This window comes from Pinus tabuliformis, chromosome 4_2 (assembly GCF_031772625.1).
Source record: "Pinus tabuliformis cultivar Carrire ecotype Pingquan chromosome 4_2, CPIR1, whole genome shotgun sequence".
NCBI lineage: Eukaryota > Viridiplantae > Streptophyta > Pinopsida > Pinales > Pinaceae > Pinus > Pinus tabuliformis.
This window is the reverse complement of record NC_142304.1, coordinates 350,095,877-350,106,914: the sequence shown is the minus strand read 5'-3', so window position 1 is coordinate 350,106,914 and position 11,038 is coordinate 350,095,877. Positions and strand designations below refer to the sequence as shown.

At 38.0% G+C, this 11,038-nt stretch overlaps 2 protein-coding genes across 3 annotated transcripts; both read left to right on the top strand.

The window, feature by feature from the left end:
* The first annotated feature begins 1,587 nt into the window (after positions 1 to 1,587).
* Positions 1,588 to 2,774, top strand: LOC149169350 (pleiotropic drug resistance protein 1-like). The gene is made up of 5 exons (XM_089425166.1): positions 1,588 to 2,027; positions 2,146 to 2,266; positions 2,359 to 2,447; positions 2,594 to 2,678; positions 2,766 to 2,774. Exons 1-5 carry the CDS (start codon positions 1,588 to 1,590, stop codon positions 2,772 to 2,774), a joined length of 744 nt encoding a protein of 247 aa, XP_089281292.1.
* A 1,438-nt stretch (positions 2,775 to 4,212) lies between these two features.
* LOC149169349 (ABC transporter G family member 39-like) lies at positions 4,213 to 10,677 on the top strand. 2 transcript variants are annotated; one of them, XM_089428667.1, is made up of 17 exons: positions 4,213 to 4,359; positions 4,456 to 4,532; positions 4,633 to 4,686; positions 5,091 to 5,483; positions 5,591 to 5,872; positions 6,108 to 6,424; positions 6,528 to 6,688; positions 6,787 to 6,890; positions 6,981 to 7,125; positions 7,244 to 7,503; positions 7,645 to 7,977; positions 8,092 to 8,382; positions 8,673 to 8,890; positions 9,099 to 9,326; positions 9,430 to 9,601; positions 9,693 to 9,947; positions 10,321 to 10,676. In XM_089428667.1, the coding sequence occupies exons 1-17, from the start codon at positions 4,233 to 4,235 to the stop codon at positions 10,588 to 10,590; spliced, it is 3,687 nt and encodes a 1,228-aa protein (XP_089284793.1). In that variant the 5' UTR covers positions 4,213 to 4,232; the 3' UTR covers positions 10,591 to 10,676. The 2 variants fall into 2 exon arrangements, with proteins under 2 accessions (XP_089284793.1, XP_089284794.1); XM_089428668.1 differs by having other exon boundaries at positions 4,218 to 4,359; positions 6,787 to 7,125; positions 10,321 to 10,677.
* Positions 10,678 to 11,038: the final 361 nt, after the last annotated feature.

Genomic DNA, 11,038 nt, shown 5'->3' with positions numbered 1-11,038 from the left:
AATTGATGAAACTGATACCAAACCCCAGGTGAGTCAACAATAGACGTAAGTATAACTAGCTAATTTTTTCATACACCTTTGAAAGGTCAAGTTTAACTATCAAACCTTTTCTTTTGCTCCTTTTTACACTGTGCATTGATTCTTGAGCTACCCCGATGGCTTCATGGATTTGTCTTCCATCAAGGAACCCAAACTGTTCCTTGGATGTCTCACTAGAAAGAATTGGTTTCAAGCAAATAGTAATAATTTTGGCAATGATTTTATAGATATAGTTACAAAGAGAGATAGTCTTGAACTCTTCAAAGGATGAAGGATCATTAGTTTTAGAGATTAAAGCTAGGAAAGTAGTGTTGAAAGGTTCATAGACATAACCTCTGAGCCTAGATTCCTCCACCACCCCAATAAACTCTTCCGTGATTAGATCAAAAAAGTGTTGGAAAGATTCCACAATCCAGTCATCTCACCCTAGACTCTTGTCTTTTTGCATAGATTTTATTATCCCTTCGACTTTTCCTTTTGAAACAGGAACCATTAGCATCTCATTTTCTTCCTCCTCCGCATATCTAGGGAACAGTTGAGCCACCCGTATGACCTCTGCAATTGAAGCCTCTTCTGGGGCTGTGAACAAATTTTTGAAGTGGTCTCTTCCCAAAGATGCTAGCACATCGAAAGATTTTGCTATTCACCCATCTGCACGGTTCATTTCCCAAATAATATTTATATTTTCCCTTCCCTTTGCATAATTTTGGATTTTTTTGAGTTCTGATCCCAGCTGAAAGCCATATTGCTCTGCTTTTGAGTCTCCATTGTTCTTCGATATCATTAAGAATTTTCCTTCTTCCTGATTCCAACTGTTTGATCCTTCCCCTCTTCTCCTCAGTCTCATACCCATCCTCTTCCGGACTTTCCAATGATTCCAATGATCTCCCTTGAGTTCCAAAGATTCCAAAGATTTTGGACTTTATAGTATAAATCTTTTGGATTTAATATTAATTTATATCTAATAATATATTAATATTTATTAATACAATATTTTCTTAATACATAATAAATAATAAAAAGTTTATAATTTAAGCTTATAATATGGAGTTTGATATTATGATTTATAATATAGTATATATTAAGATGATTTTTACCATTTATATCAATAATATTTATTAATGTGGTTGTGCTAATATATAATAGCATTTGATAATGGAAGACATGAAAGTTTTGAATTATTTTTAATAATAAATAAATAGGTTAGGAGAAGGTAGATTAGATAATATCATTTGATGATGAAATACATAGGAAATACTAGAAGGTCGATTAGATAATATCATTTGATGATACAATGGATGAACGTTTTGCTCTCATTTTCTTTTTAATGCTGACCATGGCCGTCCAAAGTTCGTTTGTAGTACGTCAAATGAACACGTGGTGTTTTTCGTCCCCGGTTTCTATGTATAAATATATGCGCGTTACTAGGAACTAGCCAATAAGCCTCTCATAATAAGCCTCTCATAGCGCAGGTTGAATTCCCCAGCTATTGTAAGAAACTGCAAATCTCTGAGTGGAATAACAAATTTTCTGTGAGGGGGCTAAAATATGAGTTCGTCTATCAGCGAAGAGCCTGATGAGAAAACGGGCAGTCTGCGGTCGGCGAGTACCAGATTGTTCGAGCGATCCGACAGCGTTTTTTCTCTGTCTTCCAGTGTCCGAAAAACATGGACAGGCAGTCTGCGGTCGGCGAGTACCAGATTGTTCGAGCGATCCGAGAGCGTTTTCTCTCAGTCTTCCAGTGTCCGAAAACGCCAGAATGACGAGGAAGCGCTCAAGTGGGCGGCCCTTGAAAAGCTGCCTACTTACGAGCGGTTAAGAACTGCGATTCTTGCAAATGTGAATGACAAAAAAGTCGTCGGCCTTGATCAGGTCGACGTTAGGGGTATCGAACCCGAGAATCGGCAGCAGCTGATGGAGAGGCTTGTCAAAGTTGCAGACGAAGATAATGAACGCTTTCTTCTCAGGCTCCGAAAGAGGATCGACAGGTTTGAGAAGCTTATTATGTTGTTTTTTACAGAACCCAATTCCGGGAGTATGTAGCTTAGCTTTAGCTTGCCTTAGCTTAAATGAACATTTGTGGATTTTTTGGGCGTAATTCTGCAGCGTTGGCATCGTTTTGCCCGAGATCGAAGTTCGATACGAACATTTGAACATCGATGCAAATGCCTACGTAGGAAGCAGAGCACTACCCACGCTTATCAACTACACTGCTAACATGGTCGAGGTAGTTTTTTCATACCAAATGGACAAACTATATGTAGATTATTATGAGTTTGTCGGACTTTTGTAACATCTAGAATTTATCTTGATTTCCAGGCAGTTTTAGGGTCGCTTCATTTGTACAACAGCAAGAAGGCGACCATGACAATTCTTCATGATGTCAGTGGCATCATCAAGCCCGGCAGGTAAAACGAATTTCATTCTTGAATTCCTGCCAATTTCATCCCGATATCACATTCTTTACCAGCTGCAAATAAATGTGACAGAAATTCAATCTAAAAATCTTGCCTGCAAATCTCTAAGCCTTTGAAGCTATACGTATATTTGACAGGATGACGCTTCTTCTTGGACCGCCAGCCTCCGGCAAGACGACTTTGCTCAAGGCTCTGGCCGGAAAACTGGACAAAAGTCTGAATGTATGCATCGAATTTATTCTATGTTTTTTTAATCTAATCAAAATTAGATCAAATTTATTCAAGATTCGGGTGAATTTAATAACACAGTTAAGTTAAGATGGGTTCACAGGGGGCGACGGGTCACCGGTTCAAATACTGTGATGGTCCGACTGGTCTCCGGTTCAAATCCTGGGCCCATCAGTTTCGAATCCCTTTGATGTTCACACCTGCGTAGCATAAAAAAAAAAAACGCAGTTAAATTCAAGAATCGTATGAATTTAACTTATACCAGTTTAAATCTATTGAGCACTGGGTTGTGTTTTACAACCAATCTGATCGGCCAAAGAATCTTTTAAAGATCCAAGCATCGATGTAGTTTAATATTCTATTCTCTAATTTTTTGGCTCAACTGTAATAGATCACTCCAATTGGATCAATTTATTTATTTATATTTCACACCTATGTTACCAAAACGGGACGACGACCACCGTTTCTGCAGGAAAACGCATTAGAAACGAGACGGTACGGAAAACGCCGTTCCCAACGTCGTTCTGAAATGGATCAAACCACAATGTTATGCCACCAGGTTTAGTCATCACCGGTTTGTCCTCGGTTACATATTAGAAACTCGGGTTAACTCTCGTCCCAAAAAAGCATTGCGCAAAATGCATGGCATGCAGAAAGACAACTAGTTTCATTTTCCAGTTGGGCAGCTTAGAGGAACAATTTAGGATGACTAGTTTTTATTTTTAATGTCAAAAGTTTAATATTTTTAGTTTCGCTTTGTATAGATCATGAATTGAAACTGTGAAATTTGCAAATCTGTGACACCTGCAAATCTGTGATGTCTATCTAATGACAAAATTTTAGTTGGGGGCTATTAATTATGTTAGATAATTATTGAATAAAATGGTTGACGGTCTAATAGTTATGTTTCTGAATGGAACAAGACGAATAATTTAACCCCCAACAATTTTCTGGAATGAATTAGATAGTCATTCTATAACCAGGATTTTTACTTCTTATTATAACCAGCAATCCTCTATACAAACTGATCACAGAGCTTTCCCCATCTGTCCACCTATATACACAAATCTATGGTTCCCAACAGAGAGCAATCCCCACTCAACATATACTTAAAAGGGAAGATGACATTTCTAGGTATTTAGTTACTTTCATTAAATTGTTAATTTGTTGTTGGTGTTTTGTTTTGTTTTGTTGCATGCTAAAGCCAATAGTTTATTGTTGAATTTTTGTTAACATAATATAATTGCTAGAAAAAAAGATGGGTTTAGAATACTTGGTATTTTAGTAAATGAGATTTAAAAAAAAATTAATGTTTTTTTCTCTCTCCTCGTTTCTTGAATGCGAAACCTCAAAATTGCGTTTCTCGTTTCGTTTCGTTTCGTTTCCCGTAACATAGTTTCACACCTCTTTCCTCGCCGCAAAATCCACATCATTTCTTTTAAGTGCAGTAATAGATCCAGAGAAGCGAGAACCAAGAAATGCTCTGAATAACCCAACTGTATTGTCCGGGTGCAGGTTACAGGTGGAGTAAACTACAATGGACATACTATGGATGAGTTCGTGCCACAGAGAACATCCGCTTACATCAGCCAAAATGATTTGCACATTGGGGAAATGACTGTGAGAGAAACCTTAGACTTCTCTGCGCGGTGCCAAGGAGCCGGGTCGAGATATGGTATGAATACCTTTTCTATTTCTGGATCTTGTTAAATCCGATGCTATAGATTTTGTGTCTTCAATTCGAATAATCCGCTATCTCTCTCTTCTGTAGACGTATTAACTGAACTACTGAGGAGGGAAAAGGATCAGGGAATCAAACCAGATCGCGATATAGATGTCTTTATGAAGGTAGAGTACAAGCAGCTGCTCTGAAATCCGTTAAAATTGAATTAAATTTAGATGAATTTCAATTAAGTTTACCGAGAATGGTTGACTATTTCTTGTGCAGGCCACTGCATTAGAGGGCCAGAAAGCCAACCTGCTCACGGACTATGTTCTGAAGGTATTTTGTTATAGCTGTTTTCTCAAATACAATATGGTGTTGTTTTCCTGTTAACTAAAACGAGTCCTCCTATTAGAAAATTTCTAATAAAATTTTGTGATGAATCTGTTGTTCAGATTGCAACTTAACATTTAGAATAAAGAAATTTAAATTCTAAATAGCAGGTTAAAGTTGTTAGGATTTTAACATTTAGAATTAACAAAAACCTTTAGACAGCAATTTAAATTCTAAAATAGCAGTTTAAAGTTTTTAATATTGCAGTATTAAAATGTTAGGAATTGTAAAATCGATCTTCAGGCCCCAAAAAGCGTGGGAAAAGAGGCCTTTTAGTTAAAATTTATCTTAGGATCAGTTTTCTTTGGATGAACCAACAATATTTGTATTGCTATTGATGGTTGGACCAGATATTGGGGTTGGACATATGCGCGGACACACTGGTCGGAGATGCAATGCACAGGGGCATTTCCGGAGGGCAGAAGAAAAGAGTTACCACTGGGGAAATGATAGTTGGAGTTGCGAAAGCCCTGTTCATGGACGAGATTTCCACCGGCCTGGACAGCGCTACAACATACCAGATTGTTCGATGCCTACGCCAATATGTCCACGTTTTCAATTCGACGATGGTGGTGTCACTCCTGCAACCTGCCCCTGAGACCTTCGATCTCTTCGACGATGTCATTCTACTTTCAGAAGGTCACGTTATTTACCAGGGTCCTCGAGAAAACATTCTCGAGTTCTTAGAGTCCATGGGATTTAAATGCCCTGAGAGGAAAGGTGTTGCAGATTTCTTGCAGGAGGTATCTTATTTTTTGCAATCTTCCTGAAATTATTATTGGTCAGCTGTGACATTAAGATCAGGGTATCTGACGAATTGTCATCGAATTGTATTGAATCGATTGAACAGGTGACTTCTCTCAAAGATCAACAGCAGTACTGGGCAGACAGAAGGCAAACATACCGTTATGTTCCAGTGAAGGAGTTTGCGGATGCATTCCAGTCTTTTCACATTGGGGCCGCATTGAATGCAGAGTTATCGGTTCCATACGATAGAAAGAAATGTCACCCGTTAGCTCTCACAACAGAGGAATACGGTTTGAACAAAATGGAACTTTTCAGAGCATGCTTTGATAGAGAAATTTTGCTGATGAAGAGAAGTTCGTTCGTCTATATCTTCAAAACTGTTCAGGTAATACTTCATTGTTGTATTTTCTTCTCAAAACTATCAGATGTTTTCTAGTTATTTCAAAGTGGTTTTGTTTTGCTGTAGATTTTGTACTTTCAGACAAATATAACTTGTTATTATGAAACTGATTTTTTTTCTTTAAATATCCTATGTAAACCGTTTATCGGATTTACCTATTCTAAACTTCATTATATTTATTTGGGATATTTATAGATGAAATATGATTTCTCTTTGACAGATATTTATCATTGCTGGCATTGCCATGAGTGTTTTCTTCCGTACCAATATGCATCACAGAAATTTGTCTGACGGAGCCATTTACTTTGGGGCACTTTTCTTTGGTCTAGTGGTGGTGATGTTCAATGGCATGGCAGAATTGTCGATGACAATAGACAAGCTCCCAGTGTTTTACAAGCAGAGAGATTTCAAGTTCTACCCAGCCTGGGCTTATTCACTTCCAACATGGGTTATGAGAATTCCTATGTCCCTGTTGGAGTCTGTTTTGTGGATCGTTATCACATATTATACCATAGGTTTTGCCCCAAATCCTCAGAGGTATAGTTTGATGATCTTGAAGCCCCACCTTCCTCTGTTCTGGTTGTGGATTTTTATGCTCAAATCTAATGTCAAATTTCCTTGGTATTCTCTTCCCCTGCAGATTTTTCCGACAGTTTGTGCTGTTCTTTACAGTGCATCAGATGTCTTTAGGCCTCTTTCGCTTTATAGCTGCCGTGGGACGCAATCGGATAGTGGCTAACACTTTCGGCTCGTTTGCCCTCATGATCATATTCGTTCTCGGAGGATTCATCATATCCAGAAGTATACAAGCTCTCAAGCTCAAATTGAATAGAAAAGCTGTGCAAGCCACTTAATAACTATAAGTACTAATGTTTGGTGTTCGTGGTTTCCTATTGCAGATGATATTAAAGGATGGTGGATATGGGGTTACTGGCTTTCTCCTCTCATGTATGCTCAAAATGGAATTGCAGTAAATGAGTTTACGGCAACTAGATGGCAAAAGGTAAGTAAATTGCAGACTAGATGGTGCCTGCAATTGAAAACCGGTCTTGTGATAGAGGAACTAATAATTTGCTTATTTAAAATGTTTCAGCCGAATGACAACGTTGGCGTCAACTTAATGAGATCTCGCGGCCTTTTTCCCGATAGCTACTGGTATTGGCTTTCGATTGGAGCCCTCGTGGGGTTCAATATTTTATTTAACATGCTCTACACACTGGCATTGCATTATCTAGATCGTAAGTCCTCTTGAACTTCTGCTCATGATTTCGGCTAATTTCAATACTATACTTCGTATCTTGACGGGAATTCATATTTAGAAAACAAAATTAATGATGTTCTGTTTCTTTTTTCCAGCTCTAGGAAAGCCTCAGTCATTAATTTCTGAAGATGATTTGAAACAAAAGCTGACAGCTCAAACCGGGGTTGTGCAAAGAAACAGTATAAATGAAATGCAGACGATGCCAGGAGAAAACCATGAAGAGATTCAAGCTTCTGGTACGAACAATGCTGCTTCAAATTCTACACGAGAATCTGGAAAGAAAGGAATGGTTTTACCTTTTCAACCTCTGGCGATGGCTTTTGACAATGTCAATTACTTTGTAGACATGCCCTCAGTACGTTAAGCTTCCCATCCCTTTGAATTAATTACTATTAATACGAAAATATTGGAAAACCTTTCTGTTTTCCCTTGTAATGGCTGTTAATAATTTGATTTTAAAGCTTGTCAGTAACTTTTACTGCTGTACATATTACAGGAAATGAGGCAACAAGGAATTGAAGAACATAGACTCCAGTTATTGCGTGCAGTGAGTGGAACATTCAGGCCTGGTGTCCTCACTTGTTTAATGGGCGTGAGTGGAGCTGGAAAAACAACCCTAATGGATGTTCTTGCTGGAAGGAAAACTGGTGGATACATCGAAGGGTCCATCACCATCTCTGGTTATCCCAAAAAACAAGAAACTTTTGCTCGTATCTCGGGTTACTGCGAACAAACTGATATCCATTCTCCTTTCGTTACTGTTTATGAGTCACTGGTATACTCTGCCTGGCTTCGTCTCCCATCTGAGGTCGATACTGCATTAAGAAAGGTAATCCCTTTTCTCTAATATCGTCAAATCTCTAATTTAACAGCATTATCAAGTGTATTTACGTCGATATGGAGTTCAATTGAACTGATGGGTATTGTATTCGAACATAAACAGACATTTGTGGATGAAGTTATGGATCTTGTGGAACTGAATAACCTGAGACAAGCTCTGGTCGGGCTTCCTGGAGTGAACGGCCTGTCCACGGAACAACGGAAGAGATTGACAATAGCAGTTGAATTGGTTGCAAATCCTTCAATAATCTTCATGGACGAGCCAACATCAGGACTGGATGCAAGAGCTGCTGCTATTGTGATGAGAACTGTCAGGAACACTGTGGACACAGGCCGAACTGTTGTTTGTACTATTCATCAACCCAGCATTGACATCTTTGAAGCTTTCGATGAGGTATATTCTGAAAATACACCCTCTCAAATCTATGGATCATTATTACAGTCAATGTTTACCTTTCAATCCACAATAAAGTGCTAAATATTTGGGTGGCTTTATACATCTTAAATTTCTTTATTTGATTGGTAAATTAAACTATATAACTATTGGGAATCTTCAGACACAAATGAAATCCCTCTTTTATAAATAATTTGTAAAAGAAACAAAATCCTTACAAAATAAGGAAACAACTCCTTATGGTTCTTAGTGCTGAAGTGGTAATAAGAATGGATTTGCAAAATTTGCAGCTTGTGTTGATGAAGCGAGGAGGGCAGATGATATACGTTGGTCCTCTTGGCCGCCATTCCCAAACACTGATCGACTATTTCGAGGCCATTCCAGGCGTTCCCAAAATCACGGAGGGGTACAATCCTGCGACATGGATGCTTGAAGTGTCTTCTGTGGGCGCAGAATTGCGTCTTGGAACCGATTTTGCAGAAGCATACAGGATTTCATCCCTCTACCAGTAAGTCATTATCAGTACAAGTTTTTGAAACTTATATTAACAGTTTTGTTCTCATTTATTTAAAAATGTGATTACTTGTAATATAATATTGTTTTCATCTGCAAATTTTATGTGTTCTTTTATACTTATATTTATCATCTCTATTTTTATCACTACCCAAATTATCTATTTTTCACATGACTTAACAAATTATATATTTTAAATACAGACGAAATGAAGTTCTAATCAAGGAACTAAGCGTGCCGGCTCCTGGAATGAAGGATTTACACTTCGAATCTCAATTTTCCCAACCTTTGATAATTCAATCCTGGGCCTGCTTGTGGAAGCAGCACTGGTCATACTGGAGAAACCCCGAGTACAATGCCGTCCGTTTCTTTTTCACTTTGGTCACTGCTTTGCTTTTTGGTACCATCTTTTGGAGAATGGGTCAAAAGATGTAAGAAATTATACCTTGCAGCCTTTACAACATTTGGATGCTTGTTATCGTTAGAAGCTGCAATATCATCTTTTTAATTTGTGATATGAATGCATTATTGCAGAAAGGAGCAACAAAATGTTTTGAATGCTATGGGATCACTGTTCTCGGCTGTGTTATTCATAGGTGTGAACAATGCTTCTTCAGTCCAACCTGTAGTGGATGTTGAAAGGACAGTCTTTTACAGAGAAAAGGCAGCCGGGATGTACTCTGCTATGCCTTATGCCCTCGCACAAGTAAACCGCCAATTTCATTTCATCCCTCCCATTAATGCCTAAAAGCTTTCTGAATTCTTCTCGTCCCTAATGTGTCAATGATGTTATGCAGGTATTGATCGAAGTGCCATATGTATTTGTTCAAGCGGTGGTGTATGGAGTGATCGTGTACGCGATGGTCAACTTCCAATGGCAGGCAGACAAGTTCTTCTGGTTTTTCTTCTTCATGTTCTTCACATTTTCGTACTACACATACTACGGAATGATGACAGTAGCTCTGACTCCTAATGTCAACATAGCTGCCATTGTCTCCTCGGCTTTCTATGCCATCTGGATGCTTTTCTGCGGTTTCATAATCCCTCGTCGGGTAAGAATTCATGGTTTTAATCACTACAAATCCAACAATAATATTCCAAAGTATACAACGATTAATTAATAGTTTGCTGCTGGGTACTTGTTAGAACTTGATGTAACTTGTTTGTCAGAGCTAACCTGTTTCCCCGATACCTCACAAAACTTCAAAATGCTACTTTTACAAAATTCCATCAATTGCTTTTTTTTGCCAATCCAAGTCTGCCAAGATTCATGCAATACTTGCTCATTCAACTGTGTATATCTGAACATTACAACCATAACAAACATAGATGGACACATATTGCTTGTGCTGCATTCTATTACAGTTTTTTGTCAGGATTCAATTCAATTAATACCTCTAACAATACTTAATAAATTTGATGCAGAAAATTCCGGTGTGGTGGAGATGGTACTACTGGGCATGCCCTGTTGCATGGACTCTGTACGGTTTGATAGCATCACAGTTTGGGGATTATGAAACTCTCATGACTCTAACAGACGGCACTCAAGAGCCATTGAAACAGTTTATCAAAAGTTATTTTGGATTCAGACACAGCTTCTTGGGACCTGTTGCAGTCGTGACAGCAGGATGGAGCATTCTCTTTGCATTCATCTTTGCCATATCCATCAAAAAGCTCAACTTCCAGTCAAGATAGTCACTGAAATATCAAATATCATTTTTTCAATGTAACCTATGTATCTTATTGATGGGTGCCAGAAACTATCTATCCGATCGATCATATTACAGAGTACAAGAAGACGGATTTTATATATATATATACCACTATATTTCCTATCCTATTTAAGTATATTTCTTTTCTGTAAGTGATATAGCTTGTCCCCCCTGTATATTATATAAAAGGAGCCGCATTCTGCAAATCCCAGGTCATCATTTTTCAATCAATTTTTAATGAAAAGACGCACGATTGGTCAATTGAGTGCAATTTGTTTTTTAATTCACTGTTAATTAGTTAAATAAATTGCATGACAGTAAGATAGTTGATGTCATTAACTATTTTTGGTCAGAGGTCAGAATTTTGAAATGAAACCATATGACAAAATAATGGACATGAAATTTCGCTTGTGATGGATGCAAGTCAATTT

Bases quoted from the DNA above. Each gene is read 5' to 3' on its own strand.
- LOC149169350 (XM_089425166.1), top strand. From the start codon at position 1,588: ATGAGTTCGTCTATCAGCGAAGAGCCTGATGAGAAAACGGGCAGTCTG. The intron at 2,028-2,145 runs GTTTGAGAAGCT...GTAATTCTGCAG, and splicing joins CTCCGAAAGAGGATCGACAG to CGTTGGCATCGTTTTGCCCG. The intron at 2,267-2,358 runs GTAGTTTTTTCA...CTTGATTTCCAG, and splicing joins ACACTGCTAACATGGTCGAG to GCAGTTTTAGGGTCGCTTCA.
- LOC149169349 (XM_089428668.1), top strand. From the start codon at position 4,233: ATGGATGAGTTCGTGCCACAGAGAACATCCGCTTACATCAGCCAAAAT. The intron at 5,484-5,590 runs GTATCTTATTTT...TCGATTGAACAG, and splicing joins TTGCAGATTTCTTGCAGGAG to GTGACTTCTCTCAAAGATCA. The intron at 6,425-6,527 runs GTATAGTTTGAT...CTTCCCCTGCAG, and splicing joins TTTGCCCCAAATCCTCAGAG to ATTTTTCCGACAGTTTGTGC.